Here is a 20,134-nt window from a genome sequence, read left to right on the forward strand (position 1 = left end):
CACTTTCAGCCCCTCACAGTTTGCTGCACTAATGAATGTGATCTGGGTTGGCTGTGTTAGTATTCTCTTTGTCTCTTATCTACTTTGTGTTGTTTCACAGCATCCACAAATTGACCTATATACTAGTCTTTCTCCCCGTCTTCAAACTAGGCTGTGATGTGCACAATTATTTTCTTGGCTGCTGCTCGTAACGGCAACGTGCCATGACCTCATTTTACTGTGGTCTTCAACCCCTTAAATGTCACGTTTGACTTTTTAGCATATTGTACCTATTTATGCACTCCGATATTCATCGTGTTTGTCATAAGACATAAAACTCTGTCATTGTAGATGTACAATGGAATTATGTTTGGTTACTTTAAGGCTGGCAGCTGTACACAAACAAAATAAAAGGTTAAATGAAAGCTAAATTTAAAACATTAAGACACATTTGAATTTTGGCATTATACGATATAAAGTGCATGTGCTTAAATCACTGCATAGCAGTTGTAGGTCAGTGTGTATGTCTGTCACTGTCTCAGTGAAAAGTCTGCACACTGTCGCTCCCTGAAGTGCAGTTTATTAGCAAATCGTGACGTTTCGAGCTAATGCTCTTCCTCGTAATAGTAGTTTGAAGATGAGCATTAGTGGGAAATGTCACTTAAGGGAGCTAGAGTGTGTGGACCTTTTTTGTGTTTTTAACACCTGCCTTCAGTGGTTTTTGGATACCACTGTGCTTTTATTGTATTTGTCAGGGGCAAGATTTGAGAAGGTCAGGATAGGTTTTATAAAACAAAAACAACACTCTGTGAAGGCGGGTGACTCACATGTTCATGTATGCATCCCTGTCCATGTGAACATCTGCACCGAAGCCTCCTCATGTTTTGTTGACAAATTTGACAAAATTGATATAAAAGAACTCAAACTAAAAGATATTTCCTGTATATTTTTTATTTAAGTCAATTTTTTAAGTATACAATATTCTTTCAGTTATTTCTATTTTTATTACAGTCGACTGAAATGTTTTGTCACACTCAGTTTTAGTTTTTTAAGGAACAGTGTTTTAGATTTAGGGGGATTTAGCGGCACCTAGAGGTAGAGCTGTGCAATTAATCAATTTCCATTATGATTTTGGCTTCCCTCAATTTTCAAAACAAGATAAAGCATGATGAGGTCAACAATGTTGCTCCCATTTAGTCTTTTATTTTGTAAATCAAGCGCACCTTTTCCTAGTGCTCTGCCCGTCCCACAAAAGTCCAAACTGAAGTTTCAGCACGATTTGAAACTTCACTGTCTCATTTTGGATCCAGACAGTGTGAGCCGTGAGAGAGAGCATGAGTGACTACAAGCACGAGCAAACGTATGTGGCGGTGATGATGATATTGATGCTGCAGGGAGCAGAGCAGAGAGTATGAAGTGAAACGCGGCTGTGTGATATGTCAAACAGTTGAGGCTGTTTGTCAGAGAATAAATGCTACAAATATTTAAGACCCAATACGTCATGTTCCCATGTCTAGCTCGCCAGCTGCTGATTAAAGTAACAGAAGTTAGCCCTGAAGTTAGCAAGCAAGAAAATAGCAATTTCACATTAAAATTCAGTGTTTTTCAGATGCTTTTAGGAAGTTCTCAAAGGGGCTGTTAACTACGTTGGCCAACGCCAAAACACAAATGGCCATATCTAGAGTCAGTGTTTGTTTTGTCCATTCTGGGCTACTGTATAAACATGGCAGTGCAGCATGGCAGACTCTGTGGGTGATGACCCGCTGCTGTGTAGCTATAAATGGCTCACTGTAAGGTAATGAAAACACGGCAATTCTTATTTTAGGTGATTTTAAACTAAATAAAACAAACTTTGTTATATTATGATCCATTTCTGCTAAGATATTGCCCTAAATCTTACTATAATAATAATCTTGCTTCAGCTGTGGAATGTATATATATATATATTTATATATATATTTACAAACCAGATAGTTGAATTGTTCGGTGAATTAAATTGGAAAAAATGTCACTATTATTGTTTCACCACTAATAAATTTCACTCAGAGATGCAGTAGAATCTCTTAAAACTTAGAGCTCATTTAAAATCAAACAATGTTAATTAGTATTATTTCAATGCCAGATATGTGACTGTTATTTCACTTTTAATGAGTGTAAACTAATGGCTCATTCACCATAAAAAGACCATAAAAACAATAGATTGTCAAAAAATCCCATTTATGACATAATGAGTGACTTCGTAACTAAGAGAGACAGATTATATCTGATACTAATGAGGGGTACACGGGGAACTAATTAGGAGGACAGGGCTAGCGCGTAGGCTGCATAAACAGGCATCCATACACAGGAGATCTCCAGGAAGACCCCGAGCTCCATAGTAACACTACACCACCTCCTGTCTAGTCTAGCAGAGAGGCCCGCTCTGGGACCAGCAGGAGGGAAAAGGGAGCAGAAGAAGAAGGTGGGCTGTGAGGAAAGAGACGGCATGAGTTGTTGTAGTTACATTTGTGCAAAGTGTAGGGAGGCGGCTGCTAAAACGCAGTGCCTTTGGTTGATTTGAGAAAGCTAGAAAAGGGCATGCGAGAGCAGAAGAAACAGACGGAGCCATGTGAAACTGTGAGAATGCACGCCAGTTTCCTGTTTGCCGGCACAGCTGAGGGGGCCCTTTGTAGGCTACTTCTACAGGCTCACTTCTCAGACACACACACACACACACACACAGACAGACAGAAACACACTCTTACTTCACCAGTCCCCTTCAATGACAGGCACACAGCAGCAGCATATGTACATTGTGTGCTTGTGCAAACCCGCACATATGGTTTTACTCATATAGTTTTAGATTGCTACTCAAAAATTGAGTATCAGTATCACTTTAAGGGTACTGGTATTGTTACTGGTATCGAAATTTTTTTAAACGATACCTAGCTCTATATGTTTTTGTGCTCTGCTATTAGCAGCGTGGCTTATGCTCAGCCTTGCTGTCTCCCTGGATTTGACCTTGTCATTGTGTATTATGTAGCAAGTGATGCAAAAGATACTTTGAAATCTGATTTGAGAGGCCAGAGCAGCGGGACTGAGTCACATCTGTTGGAAGATGTCGGAATCGCATTTTATTTATTTATTTGTTTATTTTTTTTACCGTCCAATAATCAGTCTGGATACAATCTGGATATTCCAATAAACGTATTTGGACTGGCAGTCTGAGCAAGTCGATAGTCTTTCAACATGTTACTCATTATTCATGAAATGAGGTCAAGTAGCAGTCTCTACACTTAATCAGTTATTTATTTTTGTGGTCAGCACAACACCAGAATAGATTGATAAACAGATAACGCACATTAAAGTGCAGCTGGACCTCCTGTCAGGAACCAGAATTTAATTTCTGATGATTCAAGATGACAGTTACCAAACAGTCCATTTAACCGAAATAAACAGCTGGTGTATACACAAACCGGACCAGAACTAAAAGGCAACAATGTTTGTTTTTTCCGTGGTCCGGACCAAATGAACTCAATTACATGTGTAAAAGCACCCTAAAATAAACATGTAACATGTAAAATTGTCTCACCATGACATGTTGCGTACATGTACGGATGCCTGAATATGTTCAAACTTAAAACTTGCATGAAAATAAAAACCCATATAGCTATTGTTTACTCAGTATAGGTCAGTGCCGCAGTAGAGACAGACCTTTTATATGTGTGCCAGGCAGCGTGTCATTTCCTATGTGTCACCACAGCAGCGGCCCTCTGCCATCAACAAGCTGTACTGGAGTTAATTTCTAAGGGTTAATTAGCTATTGTGTCTCTGTTCACGCCGTGCATTTTTATCACTATAAAAGATAGGGCACAACATACATACACATCAAGGCGCAAATTTACATAGCGCAATAAAAGATAACATTATTATAAAGTAGTGTCATGGCAGTAATTTCATAACGGATTAATTTGCCGTTTCACATTCGCTTAATTACGCCCAGCGCTTTGTGTTGGAGAGTCATAAATTGTGGTGTGATCAGGGGGGAATTTATACCAGTGTGCTGCTTGTCATCGTCAACGCCTCTTCTACATCTCAAGGAGCGCGGCTTAAATGGATGCAGCAGTGCAGCGGCGATGATAAACCACATTTTAAAGAGCAACAGGAGTAACGGCTGGATTTTTCTGTTGTGGAGTGGTAAACCATAAATTGCGAATATGAGTTTATGAGTTATTCTCTGTCTTTTCAAGTGCAGTTTGATCTGAAGGTCCACACAGATGTTGGATAGTTAAGTTAGTGCGATGCCCCTGAATTTTTTACTAAAAATGGAGGTTAATGGTACAGAAATGTGTCTTTATATTACATTAAGCTGCATTATAAGTTGTGAATTAAAAGGTGTTTTATGGAGAATTTCTGTGAAGGGAGCTGTGATGTGGAGTGATAATATGATGGTCATGGCAGAGAGAATATGTTTACACAGGCAAATCTGTGATTATACAAAAGATGTCTAAAAATTAGGAGCTCATGATTTGAGGAAATATGCGATAATGTTGAATATCAAAATTGCCGTATTAATTGTGATGAACGGATATTGAAGTGCACTAACTTCTGCTTTTCTGCTGCTTAAAATTTCAAATGCTGGTTGAAAAAAAAGTTAATGAAATTATTTCCAACATATTTAAAAAAAAAATTATTTTATTTCGTACAATGAATGAATACTACACACTGAAAAGCATTGTATTTTATGTCTCCATCTACTGGTGGTGTTAATGTTAATTCCACTAAAAAATAGACTTCACAATCACTAAAATTAGGTGGGGAAAAAAGGCAATATTGATATGGGATTGGTTATGTGCCAGATTTGTTGTTATATATCGGCATATCGGATATCTGAAAAAAAAAATCCAAAATCGTGCGTCTCTAGTGAGAATTGACTGATTTGCTACATAGCGTGCCCCAAATAGCTCCTGCGGTAGACACAATATTACCAAATCTCACATTTACCTTTGTGCAGTATAGGTGTGTGTGACATTTAAAAAAAAACTGCTGCCTCTTTCAGTTTTTGTATGACGCCAATATTGCAGTCGACTCCAGCGGTTGCTGCCCCGGTCAGGAGGACAGGACGTTCCACTCTCATTCACACCTCACTTCCTTTAAATCATAACAGACTGGAATCTGGTCCACCTGCAGCTGTCGGCACAAAGGGCCAGAGACACGGGAGTGATGAGTGTGGAGAAGCTTTCTGTCATCCACTTGTCTTAAGAGAGCAGTAGACACAGACAAACCGTCCTCTAGTCTGTCATCCTGATTTTGTGGTGATGTTTCTGCACGTTGAGATTAGTCCTAAAAACACTTTAAGAGATGAGCGTGATTGTCGCTGGTGAGAGTAACTGGTGTTGACTTGCAGTATGTTATACCACTCAGGTGTGCTATTATGTTGCACCACTCAGATATCTAGTTACCAGCTGATAAATGCTGTGACCTATTTAGCCTTGTGTTCTTCACGCTGTGCTATCAGACATCAAGTGCTTTTAAATGGCATTTTTGTCTGTGCTGAATGTGATGCAGCGAGGGAGGGTTTTCCCTCTTAACTACAGTGTCATATTTATTCACTTCTAATTAAGCCCTTTAATCTTCTCTCTTGTGAGGCTCGCTGCTCACATTTTAAAGCCCACAGGAGGAATGACATGGAAACCCTTAAGACATGCCTTCTTTCCTCGCTCGTGATTCGCTGATACTCTTCCTACTGCCTCTTCTTAAATAGACATCCGATAGGGATCTAGTAATTTCCATGTTTTCCTTTTTGCTTCAATTACAGTAGTGTAGTATGACACTTTGGCAGCAACACCAGATATAAGATACACTCTAAATACAGTGTGCTCAAGAGAGGGAATGTATTAAAGAGAGATTTTTACTCAAGAAAGAGATTCCTTTTTGTGTTTTTGTTTCAGTTTTTATTTAATCTGGGTAACTAAATCGGCATCATCCAGATTCCTGAATTGCAATTTTGTTACGTCTCTGTTTTTATTATTTGTTGAGCTTTGTTATGGTACACGATTATTTTCATTATTGATAAATCTTCCCCAAATTGTTTCATTGTTTTGCCAACAAAATGTCAAAATGTAGGAATGTAGGGCTGCCCTTTTTTGGGGGTGGCTAATCAACAGCAAATGTTAAAAGCTTTGGGCCCGGGGGGAGGGGGTGCTGAACATGACTCAGTAAGAGCTCTGGAATTTTTCTTAAATTATAGGCTTATATAAGTGCCCATGATAATTGGCTCCAAATGCAAAAATCAGTTTGTGAAGTGTCATTCACAGGGTGGATAAATGATCCGTCGATCCACAGTTGCTCAAATCAAATTGACGGAACCAAACTTTTAGTTTCACTTTCACTGTGCTTAACGCTCTGCTGCTCCGTCTGTGTCCAGATTAAGCTCTGCGCTCCATGAATGTGGTGCAGTGCATAACTGGTATATTGGTAGGTATATACCAGTAACCAATAACCCTTTGAATAAACAGTCTGGCTCCAAAAATCCAAAATCAGTATGTTGCAGATGTGTTTTATCATGGCGGTCTATCACAAATAAATGAATGCGCAGAGAAAATTGACTTTCATGTTTATTTATAATTTCTTTATTGTTAAAAAAAAAAAATTAGAATCACAAAATTGAAAATCAAATACCAACCCACAAATGGATATTGGACTTCAGAAATTACTAAAGTAATTATTTGATTACCAAAACAGTTGCCAAGTAATTTTTGATCACTAATTGACTAATTGTTACAACTCTAGCTTATGCAGAATTTGTGTGCGCGCTGCCATTCTATTAGACAAATGATCACATCTGTAAAACAATGGACTCTTGTGTGATAGAAGCCAGCGAACCTTGTTAGAGTAGAGGCATGCATCCTACTGGACATTGAGCAACAGCAATGTGGTTTAGAGGAACAAGATGTTCTTTTTGTAGTTTGTAAAAGGTCCATTCAGGCCATAACTTTCCTGATTAAAAGCTCAGCTGCTGAAAGCTTATAATCACTAACAAACTGAACCTTTGCAGGCATATCTGTGTATACCCCACCTAAGAGCAGGGCGATGCACTTCATTGAATGGAAAGCAAAGTCAGCACGGTGCTATTATTAAACCTCTAGGTAGACTGATTGTATTGGAATCGGCAGTGATCCATCTCTCAAGCACTTTAACTCAGGTCCACATTTGAAGCTGCAGAAGCTTGTCAAATGGCATGCTCTCTGCACAATATTAAAATTTCCCAAGCAAGAGGAAAATGCCTCCTCAGTTGAAAATGTTGAAATAAATGCTCGTATGAGAAGCATCTTTTGTTGGCTCAGCAGCGTCCTCTGTTTTAATGTCTTGTTGTTCATAAAAATTTAAGGCAGCTTGAGTTTATAATCAGTGTAGGCCCTTCACAACAGCTATCGACTTATCGTACAATATATAGATACGACATTAATCATTTTGCTAAGCTCAATATTGCCCGTTATGTTTACATGCGTGTTTAACCACGTAAGAATTTTAACAACATTTTAGCCAATATTATGCCAGGATATGTAGCAGGGTTTTTTGGACAGTTATAAGACTTGGGTGCAGCAATTTTTCCTCTTTTTCCCCGCCTACTTGCACGAGTCCAAAGAAAAATAATAACACTTCAATAGACGACGCAGCGTAATGTTAGTTTACAGGTAGCCTGCAGCAGCACCTTTGGAGTGGAAGAGGCATATCCCTGATAGTCGTTAGCTTTTCAACCCCTGGCATCAAGCCCAGAAGTCTGTCGTTTGTAATTTAACCCTCCAACAACTTCATCCTCTCCATAAAACCTCCTGCAAACTGCATGGCCCCCAGGCCGTCCATCCTGAGAGCCGACTGAAGCACACTGGTCAGGTTACGGAGGTAACTGGGGTTCTCCTGAAGCCTTTGCTAAGCTTGTCTATTAGCTGCAGGAGGCATCACTTTTTTTCTGTTATATTTGCTCTTTGATACTTGCATTAAATGCTGTTATCAGATATCAGTGGCATAAAATAGTCTCAAAATATTAATGTTTATCCCAATTATTTCCGGAACAATACATCTCCCAATCAAAGTAGTTATTGTGACAGGCCTAAATCAGTGGTGATATCGGCTGATATTAGATACCCCATATACAATTAGTGTGTCATTTGTAGAGGTGGGAATCCCTATATCACCATATTATCCCGATACTTTTGTCACATAACAATAGTATTGTGATTTAAAGGTATCACAATATTCTGAGTATTGCGATTACATACAATGCAATATGTTGCAACTTATTACCATTTTCTGCTGTAAATTATGTCGCCAAAAGAAATATTTGTCAATATCTTTTTTTTTCTTGCATCAATCATTTTTCGATTGCAACAAAATGTATCAAGTTGACTTAAAAATCGACTAATTTTATTAATGTGGCAGGCTACCAAAAGTATAGTTTGTATTTTAATATTCATAAATTACATACTAAAGAAATCAATACAATGTGTCCTTTTATAGATACAATATTGACACACAAAATATCATGATACCGAGCTGTATTGTGTTTTCCCCCACCCCCAGTGATGAAATTCATGTATTTCGCTTGTGAAAATCACTGCAATTGTTTTGCAACAGGTCAATGTGAGGCATGTGACTGAAATGAACCAGTGCTTTACATGGTATGTGTATGGGCTAGTCTTTCTTGTGAAAATATGAGGATCTTGGTCCTGAACAGTTGGACCTCCGCTCATAAAGCTCTCACACAGAAGGATCCTTTATCTTCAAGGTCATGTGGCTTGTTTTTGTAGTTTCCCCTGAGAGGCAGACAGGAGGGAACATCAATGCTCTCCACCCTCTCCTTTTTCCCCACCTTTTCCATCAACTCTCTGATATCTTCCCAGACAACCTCCTATCCCTCTCCCAAACCTCTAGGTCTTTAACAGTCAGGGTAACATGCTATCATTTTTTCTGTCATAAAATTAAGACCCCTTTAAAGTGGAAAATGGAATTTCTTCCTCTACATGAAGCGCAAACAGCCCCAAGGCCACAGTTTGATGTGCATCTTTGATGAACTGGGAATTCTCCTGTGCACTCGCACAGCTGAGGACTGTGTTTTTGCAAATAGGCTGTCAGAACAAGTGACTTAGATCTCTTCTTACTGTATATCATTTTTTTTCTGCAAAGCACTGCCTTGTGAGATTCATGCTTGATAAGCCCCACCTTATGCCAGTGATGTTTACTTGTCTGTTTATATCTCCTGATCTCCTTTGTTACCAGATTTAATCTATGACACAGTCGCATTCGTTAGAACAGTTTTTTGCTTTGCTGCGTCAGTCACTAAATGTTAAGCACTCGTGCCATTGTCGGAAGAAGTCGTATTCAGAGCAGTGTGGCACACTATAGGAAAATAGTGTTCTAATTTTAAGCGGATTTAGAGCCGAGCTGGTTTCAGGCAGTGAGACTCAAGCTTACAGTGGAGCACACAAGGGGGTGGAGACTGTCTTACACACACACACACACACACACACACACACACACACACACACACACACCATTCTCTTCATCACTTACCCTCCCTGCTCTGCCTCCTTCCCTTCCTCCTGTACGTCAGCTCTCTCTTTCGCTCTCCCTCCCTCTGATTGGCTGACAGAGCAGCCAGCCAGCTTCCCCCTTCCCCCAGCTTCCAGAAGAATCTACGTCACACATCAGAGAGTCCCAACTGCATAACGATCGCCTTCATAACTATTATTACACATTGTGGCACAACCACAAAGTCCTCTGTTTTTAAAGAGGAAATCACCTCGTAAAATCAGCGGGGAGAATTGGCCGGGAATTATCTGCCGCCCCTATTAGAGTAATAGTGACAAGAGGATAATAGTAGATCACAGTGAATGGAGGAGAAAGGGAGAGGAGAGTACTGGAAGGTGGGGAGGGATGAAGCACCAGAGCGGAGAGGAAATGGAGCAGATGTAGAGAAATCCGATGAGAGGCGAGCTCCAGCTCTAGAGCTTCCCCCCTGATTCCTGAGCTGCAGGGCGAGGGAGACACGCAGACAGATGCAAGTGAAACTGGATCAGACCATGCAGACGGTTGCAGCTTATAGAGGGGTTGCGGTACTGGGGGCAAAAATTACATAGGAAACTCCCCCCACACACATGCATGACTGACACAAACATACACAGCAAAATGAGAAGTAATTGGTTGTTACATGTGAGCGAACATGTCTGTCAGGGCTGTGTGAATGTATATTCCACAACACCATCCTGTCCTCTCCCCTCAGTGTGGGCCTCAGCATTACATAACTCTTTGTTTTTGTGTGTGTCGGGGTTGGCCGCATGTGTGCGAGTTATTCATTGCTTCACTGCACACTCGGGACGGCAGCCAGTGGCGAAGCGCTGCTCTTTGTAACTCATTTAGGCCACGCAAAGATTTTTCTTTTTCTTTTGGTTTCTGCCTTGACAAGGTTTTTATCTCTTCTTTCCTCCTCCTGTATTTTATTAACAACAAGAACTCCAAATACCATCTTGGCTGAGTGCACATTATGTCCCGTCAGCTGATGTTAGGTTTTGTTCTTGTGCAGTATTTGTAGGTTTTAAACGCATTTTTTTCCATCCTGTTTACATTCTAGTTTACCAGCTTATTCTATTATGTAATGAAATGTTCTGAGGTGATTATCCGGTGTGCTTTGTGTCCCATGATGCATCTCACCCAGCAGCAGCTCTGTGACCCCGAGCCGTTCATCCTGTTTGACTTAGTGGTGACCTCTAACCTTACACTTCCACATTCAGCTACAGTTTATTAGCCTGCTGAGGACTTCACACTTAACAGCTTTGGCTTTTTTTGACGCATTGTTTATAAAGGAAATGACATTTATTGTTTACGGCATGCAGCTTTCAATGTGGAGTAGAGATGAAAAAGTATGAAAATTTTACATCATGACCAAAATTATCACAGCTGTCAGTATTACCGCGGTATTTTTAAAATGAGCTGAAAATGTCCAAAAAGTACTCACACATGCACTGATGACATTTTGCCAAGTTTTATGTTGAAAACCACACATAAAATGAGCAGCACTTTTTGTTGGCTTAAACACTGAAATAATATTATATTACTCTAACTGGTCTTGTACCATTGTTTTTGGCCACAGGAGGCAGCTTTTTTCAGCAAAAACAAAAAAAAAGTGGCAAACATAGTGGAGCTGCTAAAAGAGCCACATGTTTCTCTCAGGAGTTGGTGGAGACCAAAAGCAGAGCCAAAAGAGATCGAATATTGGAGTACATTGCTTAGGTGGCCAGAAACAACTCATATTGACCTATAAAGTGCTTTGTAACTGCTGGGTGTGTAAAGAAGCAGCTGTTTGCAAGTCTTGGCCCAGGCACACCAAACTGACATCCAAGAACTAGTGGCGATGAAGATTTACTGTTGCATGGCCTCCTGCGGTCTGTGTTTTGGCCAAGAAGTTGCACTTAAGTACCGCAAAGACTACAGCCAACGACCAACTAGCATGCACGTTCTGCATCTGCATGAGAGGAAATAACTCTCCATACCAGCAGGCGGCGGCAGTCTGTATCATTCAAAAAGTGAAACAGAAAGACCAGCAGGACAGGTTCAAGACACTAGTTAGCTAGTTATCACATTAACAACACAACCTGATGTTAAAAGAACAAATAATATTTGCTGTGCACTAGTGAACAGTAGCACAAACAATCCTGAATTGTTTCTACTAAAGAGCTCTATGGTTTAAAAAAACTTACCTGATAGAACAAATTTGTTTCAATCTCAGCCGTCTTGACTTTGTTTGTTTATTCTCCTCACTTTGTTTCTCTTCTCATACACTTAGCTGAACATGTATCTGCCGAAAACAGCGTACCATGGCTAACTAGCGTTAATGCTGCAGGACATGCTACAAAAACTAGGGCGAAAGACACTCACGGTGGCCCAACATTGACCAACAGCCGACCATCGGCTTGGTGTGTCAGGGCCCTTACAAGTTAGCTATGTCAGTGTTGTGTTCAAAACTTGTGTTTGCTCCCCCCAAGTGGCAAAAATTGTATGTCTAAGAATGTGTGTGTGTGTGTGTGTGTGTGTGTGTGTGTGTGTGTGTGTGTGTGAGAGTGTGAGTGAAAGAGAGAGAGAAAATCACACTGTTGTTAATGGTAACTAAAGCCAGTGGGATATGGGCACTTTGCTTAAGCAACCACACGAGAAGTTAATAACTAACAGCTTTGGTAGTCAGGTGATGATTTCAGGGGCCATAACCTGCCACAAACCATGAATAGCTTATGTTGATGGGGCTGAGCACTCTTTACAGTACTGTCCTGATGGAGACAGTAGCCCACAATAATGCAGCAGGCAGATCTTAGTCCATTATCTGGTACTTGACCTCTTCAACACTTCTAATCTGTGCCAAGGCACCGTGGCAGACCGTGAGAGTTGTGTGTCTTGGCATCCCCAAAGGCTGAAGGTTTATTACAGTACCACCCTGAGATTATTACAGTTCTTTGGTTTTCCAAAGAGCAGCCATGTGTTTAGACTGACCGCTGCTGAGAATCGAGCTTCAGCCAGAAGGGACAGCAAAGCTTGTGCATTTCTCCTCTTTTGCCTTTCTGAATTTAACATTATGAACCTCATCCAAAAGTGACCGTGGCTTTAAAAAGAGGCAGTGGAGGAAATTCTCAGCCACAGCAGCTTTTAGAAAAGACTGGATCTACACTGATGATTGGTTTTATATTGTATGTGTGGTAGCGCAGCAACTTACAGTAATCTATTGTTTTTTGGGCTGTTTTTTCACCTTTAAATGATAATAAGAATTTTACTTCTATAGCACTTTTCAAAACACAGTTACAAAGTGTTTTACAATTAAAACAAAACACGTCAATACATTGAGAGAATGACATGAACTAAAAGCCATACATACGGTATATATTAAAAAAGGATTAGATGAGTAAAAATGTCATAAAACATAAGTGAAATCTTTGAAGAGCAATTCTAAAATAAAAGTTTTTTTAAATTGATCTAAAAATGTTAAAAATTATGGTAAATCCATCATTTTTTTTTGCTTAATCAGCCTATTATTGTGAAGGCACTAGTGTGCGCTCAACAGCTCTGCTTGTCCTAATGCTCCTTCACCTCCCTCATCCCTGCATTTCTGCTCTCTCATTACCTGTACCCCAACCACCCTCCCTCCGTTACAGTGCCAGACTCTGCCAAGCTCGACCCCACCCCTCCTCTTCCCCCCGTCAACCCCAGTGCCGTCCCGTCTGTACCCCCAAGCAGTGGCAATGGCAAGCGCGCCCCCTCTGGAGGTCAGCCGCAGACAGCACAGCAGCCCCAGACTCCGCTCCAGCAGCGCTACCCGCCAAGAGAGGTGCCCCCACGCTTCCGCCAGCAGGAGCACAAGCAGCTATTGAAGAGGGGCCAGCCTCTTCCCTCTGGGACTCTGCCTCTCACCACCACGGGACGTCCCACCACTACTGAACCTGCAGCAGCAGTAGCCATACACTCCTCTCCCTCCTGCTCCTCTTCCTCCACAGCCAGCCAGCCTACAGGTCAGCCAAGACACTCTGTGGGCCAGTCACTATCTCTTACTCCTTTTTTTATGCAAAAGGTTTTAAAGGGAATGCATGATTACAGTTATTGTGGTCAATATTGGGATCACAATTATTTAACACATTACTCATTGACTTAGGAAACATCACGCATGTTTCCCACACATTTATATGTTGTGACAGCCCGCCATGATTAAAACATCTGTCGCCACAAATCAGTTTAAATTTTTCATTTCATTAGGGGCACTATTGGAATATATTTACCATTTGGTTATTCATTGCACCACACTTGCGCAGCCCAGAGCGTACTCTGGGGAGAGACGGAGCAGTACAACGTCAAGCGCAGTGATTGTGAAACTTATGTCATTGCACTGGGTCTTACAGTTTGCCTTCACTCACAAATAGCTCCTCCTCTTATCCATCACTTTGATCAGCTTTGATTGGATTCACTTATCAATTATCCACCCTGCGACTCATAACTCTTTTTTTTTTTTTTAGATAGCTTTTTAATGATGAACTATGAATGTAGTAACTTATTCAGGTAAGAAATGTAGTCAAAATGTTTAGGAATCATTCCCTGGGCACCACGAATGGCCTAATAAATATAATAATAGTATAAACACAGTGGAAAAGGGGAGGAAGAGACCCGGCACTGTTTGCAGAAGAGTGATGGACTGTAATTATTCTAAGCAGCATGCATGGAAAAATATATCTTACATTTGACTACATTTCTTACCTGAATAAGTTGCTACATTTGTCAGTATTCACTTTTTAGAGATCTTAAAAGTTGCTAAATCTAGCAAGAAAGTCCCCAGTTTGCAGGACAGAACAGGAGCATCATTTTGAAATGTAATGTGGCACAATAATTATATTGTCGCAATTGTCTTGTTTTCATAATCGTTGGAAGCCAAAATAGTAATTGAAAATAAAAACTTGATTAATTGCCCAGCACAAGTTGGGCAGGCTCTACACGCTGCCTACAAGCAGCCTCTACAAGCTTTAATAAGACATTTGTTATCAGCACAGCTACATAGCAAAAGTCTCACATGGGGGTATTTGTACGGATGATGTTTCCATTTTCATTTACCGCCCATTCTGACAGCTGTTTGACTTATATCAGCTTTGCCCAAGAGTGATGCACCTGTAGAGCATTTGGAGGGTGTTTGCATCACAGGTGCTGCTGTTTATTTTTACTCTGCCTCTGCCTGGCTGGGAATTTGAAATGGGGATAGAGGAATACAGGGGTAGGGGATAGAGAGTAAACACAGCTGGCTAACTCTCTATGTGTTTGTTTTCCTTCCTGTGGCTCTGCATGTCACACTAAACCCGGTTCTTATGTTTTTCCAAGTGGTAAAGGTCCTTTCTGTCTTTATAAAGTAACATGCTCTTTGAAGATGATGATGTTGAAAATTCTTTTTAGGGCGCTTGGCACTTTTCATTGTCTGGGAAGGAAAACAGATTTTTACCATGAGTGCGTCTGAGCATCTTCCAACCTCTCTGATGCTGTTTGAATGCAGCTCTATCGCCATGGTGATGAGATGTTTACCCTGTCCTCTTTTCTTCCTCCTCCTCCTCCTCCTCCTCTTCCCTCTCATCATCATCATCCTCCCACTCTGGTCGAGCGTTGCTGACCAGCCCTACAGTATTTCCTGTCTTTGGAGGAGGAGCCGTATGGAGAGAGCTAGTTGGCCGAGCGCCTCAGTGGGCCTGACCTGGCACTGATAGAAAGACTGAGTGAGAAGGAAAGAAAGGAAGAAAGAAAGAAAGACGGAGAGAGCGAGCATGGCAGAGGTCCAGTACTGTGGGCTGAAGTGACTCATGGCTTACGGTAAAAGCTGCTGCTTCTCTCCGCCCCTTGCTGGCAGGCCTGCTCTGCTCTGCTTTTGCTCCCTGAGCGACTTTGAACTGACTGATTACATTTGGACAGACAGACAGGAGGACCCTCCAGACTCAGAGAGTCCAGTGAGAGATTTTCGTATGTATACCTCTACGGAGACTGCACGCTGAATTGGTGCACAGGGAAGTTTTGCACAGGAGCATCACGCTCCACGCTATCTTCGTTTACAATCTGTCTTTTCAACAATCTTATGTTAAAAAGCCTCACGTCTGAAAAATATGCAACAATATTACTCAACATGCATTCAGAGCGCAACACGTTAAGCCACCTTTGGCTAACAAAATGATTGCCCCCCTCCCTGCTTTCATTTCTTGCAGATAACTAACAGTAGAAGCACACTAGCTGCATTCATTCCCCCAGCTCTCCCTCTTCTCTCCATCCGCTGACTCCACCTCGCCTCACCGCGTCTTTCATTACCCGGTCACATGTCGGCTCCCTTGAAAAGCACGTCTGATAAACGTGGCCTGTGTGTCCACATTTATACATGTGCATAAACACAAACATTCTCTTCCTCTGTAGTCATAAGGCCCAGACATACCAAACCAACTTAAAAAACTGGTGGAGGCAAAGGCAGACTGTTGCGTCGCCTGTGTCTCAGCTAAAAAGTAGCATTTGAACACACCACAAAGACTGCAGCCAAAGGCGAACTAGCATGATCTGCACCTCTGTGAGAGGAAATAACTGTTTTTAAAAGCAGGTGGTGGTAGTCTGTTTTTGTGAATTAAAAAAAGGGAAAATGGAAGACCGACAGGACACCAAATAGCTAGTTAGCACATTAACAACACAACCAAGAATATGCTATATGTATGATATGATATTTACTTTGCGCCAGTGAAAAATTAAACAAATCATTTCAAACAGCTAAAGAGCCAAATGGATTTTTTTAAAAAAAAAATTAGATTACAAGTTTGTTTTGATCTCATGCCCTCTTGACTTTTGTTTACTTTCCTCACTTCGGTTTCTCCACTTGTGCACCAAGCTGAACAATAAGAGTGATGCCTCTTACCAAACGGCTCCACTACCGAAAAACAGCCGACAAGGCCGACAAGGGCCAACTAGTGCTAACGGTGCAGGACACTGCACAAATACTAGGGCAACACGCACTCAACGACAGCCGGCATTGACCGAAAGCCGACTGTCAGCTTGGTGTGTCTGGGCTCTTACCAGTATGTTTCCCTTCTCTGCTTGACACATTATCAGCCTGGGCGATTATCAGGGCCACTATCTGGCATTTTGCAGATGATCTGTATCGGCAGTTTATTTCAGTGATCGCAGACAAAAATTAATTAATTTAAAAAGTGTAAAGAAATTGTCACCATGGGAGGAAATTTTAGTTCTCAGGGAGCTAATATTATTTATTAATTTTTTTAATTTAAATTTTCACTTCACTTTATTAAAAAAAAGTTTGCAGGGAACAGGGAGCTGTATATGATGTTCCCAGTTTTGATTTTAAAAAAAAATTGCCAAAGGCGTTTAAACAAAGTTTTATGTTGGAGTTTGTTATATTCCAAATTTTAAATATTGACAGAAAGATATTCATTTTTATTGTAAATGCATATTGGTTCGAAATAACGGTTATTGGTCTCATTAACTACTAGTAATCAGTATCTGCCCTAAAAAAAACAATATCGGTTGACCTCTATGACATGTACAGTATTACTCTGCTGTAAGGGCAAGCAGTATCAGCGACCAGAGTGCTTTTAATGGCCTTTCAAGACAAAAGTTCAGATTTCATATGAATGTAAATAAATCCCCTCAATTAAGATAAATCCCCTTTGTATGCACTCAAAATTAAGTGCATTTATTAGGCTTTGTAAGGCAATAATGCACCACTCCCGCCTTCTCTGACTTGTTTTGTTTGGCTCCTAACCAATCAAATTATCTATTCCTATAATGTGTCTTATAGCACTTAGATTTATAGGTACTACCTTTTGCATTTGTCTAACACTCCCTTGTCAAAGCCCATAAAGCAGTGATCAGGGTTTTATGAACCATTCGGCATTGTACTTGCTAAGCACAACAGAGGCCGACACCAGTAAACAACACGTTGATGTAAAACAGGCCTCGTCAAGTGAAAGAACAGTGCAGCTAATGTGCTAATAGCTTGTCTAGTGGGGAACAGAGAGAGTGTATGCATGCTAGACTTGATGTGCTCTTTAAGTCTGCTGATGATGCTGTAAAAGAGCCTTGGGAATCCCCTCAAAGAGGACTGGGACGTCTTGTGATGTGATTAAACATCAGCTCTCTGTTAACCACAAATGTTCAGCGCTCACTGATTCTTTTTTTCTCTCTTCCCTCTTCGCTCTCGCTCTTTCCGCCGTGCTTGTTGTTCTCTGATGCACATGTGTTCACCTCCTCCACCTCCGCTATACCAACTCCACAGCTCACACATACCCTCGATGGCTCCAGGGCAGACAGGATTAGTCAGACTGCACATATTATATGTAAGTCTGTCAATCTTCCCATTATTACAGCGTTCTCCCAATGTTGCCTTTTGCTTGGCTAACAATCCATATCCCAGGGCTCTTTCATGTAAGAGGCGTGAGAGAGAAGGCTATTTTAAGACTGGCATGCTGGAGAAAGCCCTTGACCTGGTTTATCCTTTAGAGGAGGAGGAGAAAGAGGATACTCACTGGCCGACACGACAACCAGATGTCTAAGATGTGTACTTTTTAAAAGACATGTTTTGTCCCTATGTTAGTCTTTCCCCTTGAGATAATAACATTGCATTAACAACTAAGAGGCCACAAAGAAAGCGTCCATCCAAAACAGAATGTCATGCATATATTTCTGTGCAGTCCCTGTCATTGAGCTGCTGCTGCTGTTTGCTCCAGAGTGAGTGCAATTTAGTGAACAGCCTACAAACCATTTGTGCTACTTCAGCATATTCCCGACAGTAGCAGTGACAAAAAGGTGCCAAGTGTTATTTGTGTGCCGCGCCTACAAGGATCCTCCTGGTTCGGCCTTCAGTTAATGGCAGCTGTTCTGCTTTCTCATGTTGGCATCACACTTGACCCTTGCAGACCTTTAATGAGGACCTGTTATGCTCGTTTTCATGTTTATACTTGGATTTCTTTGCTAGAACGTGTTTATATGCGTTAGTGTTAAAAACCAGTTTCCTCAGACTGTCTGTGCTGAAACACCTGTGTTCAACCTCTGTCTGAATGCTCCGTTTTGGCGACTGTCAGTGTTTCCAGGTAATCTGTATCTCAGCTTCTCTGCACCATCATTGCAGCTGGAGAGTGACTGTAATGGAGTATAGCATATTGAGAAATCTCTAATAAGCGCCTCTAAAGCAAAATTATAATTACCGGACATGTTCCAGCAGGAATGTGATCTGAAATTAGGGCTGCATAATATGCTAATAAAATCTTAGTGTGATTATTTTTGGCAGATATTGCGATTGCAGTATGAGTTGCAACTTTGGTAAGAATGGTCAATTTTGCATTTTCACTGAAAATAAATAAATGATGCGATTTCTGTCATCTGAAGGAAACAAACATGTTGCCTTACATCTGGAATGTGGTTTGCAGGCCGAGGCATCTTTGTAGCGCCCCAGTGCTTCATTTATAAAAGTATATTGGGACACATTTTCCCTTTATCAAAAATTTTCCCATAACCAAAATCAGAGCGAAATTAACAATGTCAGCAAACACGATCACATGCTTCCCTGATATTCTGATATTAGCATTCAGACACGTGTGGCTGTAGGCTACATAATGTTAACACTTGCATAACATGCCTGGAGCAGATGACTAAAAAGAAATTTGTCAAAGGCTGACATCATCTTGACAAGAAAGTTTAAAAAAAAAGAAAAAAAAAAGCTGGAAATACAATACTACAGCAGAGTCTACGAATATAAGATATTTATACTCACAATATCTAAATCCTAATAATGGTAGTATTTTTTTCATTTGCGGGCAGTGGCCCACTGGAATAATACTTTGAGAAAAATGTTTTAAAAAGTTTTTACACATCAGTGGTTTAAAGACATTAAAATCATTTGATCATTCAATGATCTCATTTCTGACTAAGTTTGACAATCTTCAGTAGAAGATACTTACATTTCTTACATAATTTCAGTTTCTCTAACATATGCATTATGTAAAAAAACAAATGTAGCTTATGCTAAAATGAAAATACTTTTCATATAGGTGAATCTGAGTAGTATTTTCTTGTTTAATCTATGATCATTTTGTCAATAAAATGTCAAAACATTATGACCAGTGGTCATTATATTTCTAAAAGCCCACAAATGATGTATTCAGATTGCTTATTTTATCTGACCCAGCTTAAATCATTTCATGATTTAGCATTAAATCGTTACATCTGACAAGTGAAAACACGTGAAGGTTTGGCATTTTTGCCTGACAAATGATAGATAAAAACGACTAATCCCTGATAAGCTCTTATGGGTGCCAATTAATTTTCCATCAGTTGAATAATCAGTCATTCGTGCTATTGCCCTTATAGTCATGTTTTTTTTTTCACTGCACCAAATCAAAAACAATAGGGAAGTAGAGATTGCTATCATTAAATACAGAGGTAGCACATTCCTGGGAAGTGCATGTCCGTGTATGTGCACGTGCATGCGTGTGTGTGTGTGTGTGTGTGTGTGTGTGTGTGTGTGTGTGTGTGTGTCTGTCAGAGAGCTCGTTCATCTGGCTGGAAGCATGCATTGTCAGCTCTGTACCATCCAGTCTCTCTGCCCCTCGGGGACTTCATTAAG

The 20,134-nt window shown here is 40.6% G+C and overlaps 1 protein-coding gene across 3 annotated transcripts in view; it reads left to right on the top strand.

The window, feature by feature from the left end:
• Positions 1 to 20,134, top strand: part of tnrc6c1 (trinucleotide repeat containing adaptor 6C1) — a 61,452-nt gene that overhangs the window by 14,833 nt on the left and 26,485 nt on the right. For 2 of the 3 annotated variants that reach the window (XM_042505433.1, XM_042505434.1), the window contains exon 4: positions 13,155 to 13,508. In XM_042505433.1, coding sequence (XP_042361367.1) covers positions 13,155 to 13,508 — 354 coding nt within the window. Of the gene's footprint in view, positions 1 to 13,154; positions 13,509 to 15,185; positions 15,337 to 20,134 lie in introns of those variants that run through there. The other variant, XM_042505436.1, reaches the window with a different exon arrangement.

Source organism: Plectropomus leopardus, chromosome 17 (genome assembly GCF_008729295.1).
Source record: "Plectropomus leopardus isolate mb chromosome 17, YSFRI_Pleo_2.0, whole genome shotgun sequence".
Taxonomy (NCBI): Eukaryota; Metazoa; Chordata; class Actinopteri; order Perciformes; family Serranidae; genus Plectropomus; species Plectropomus leopardus.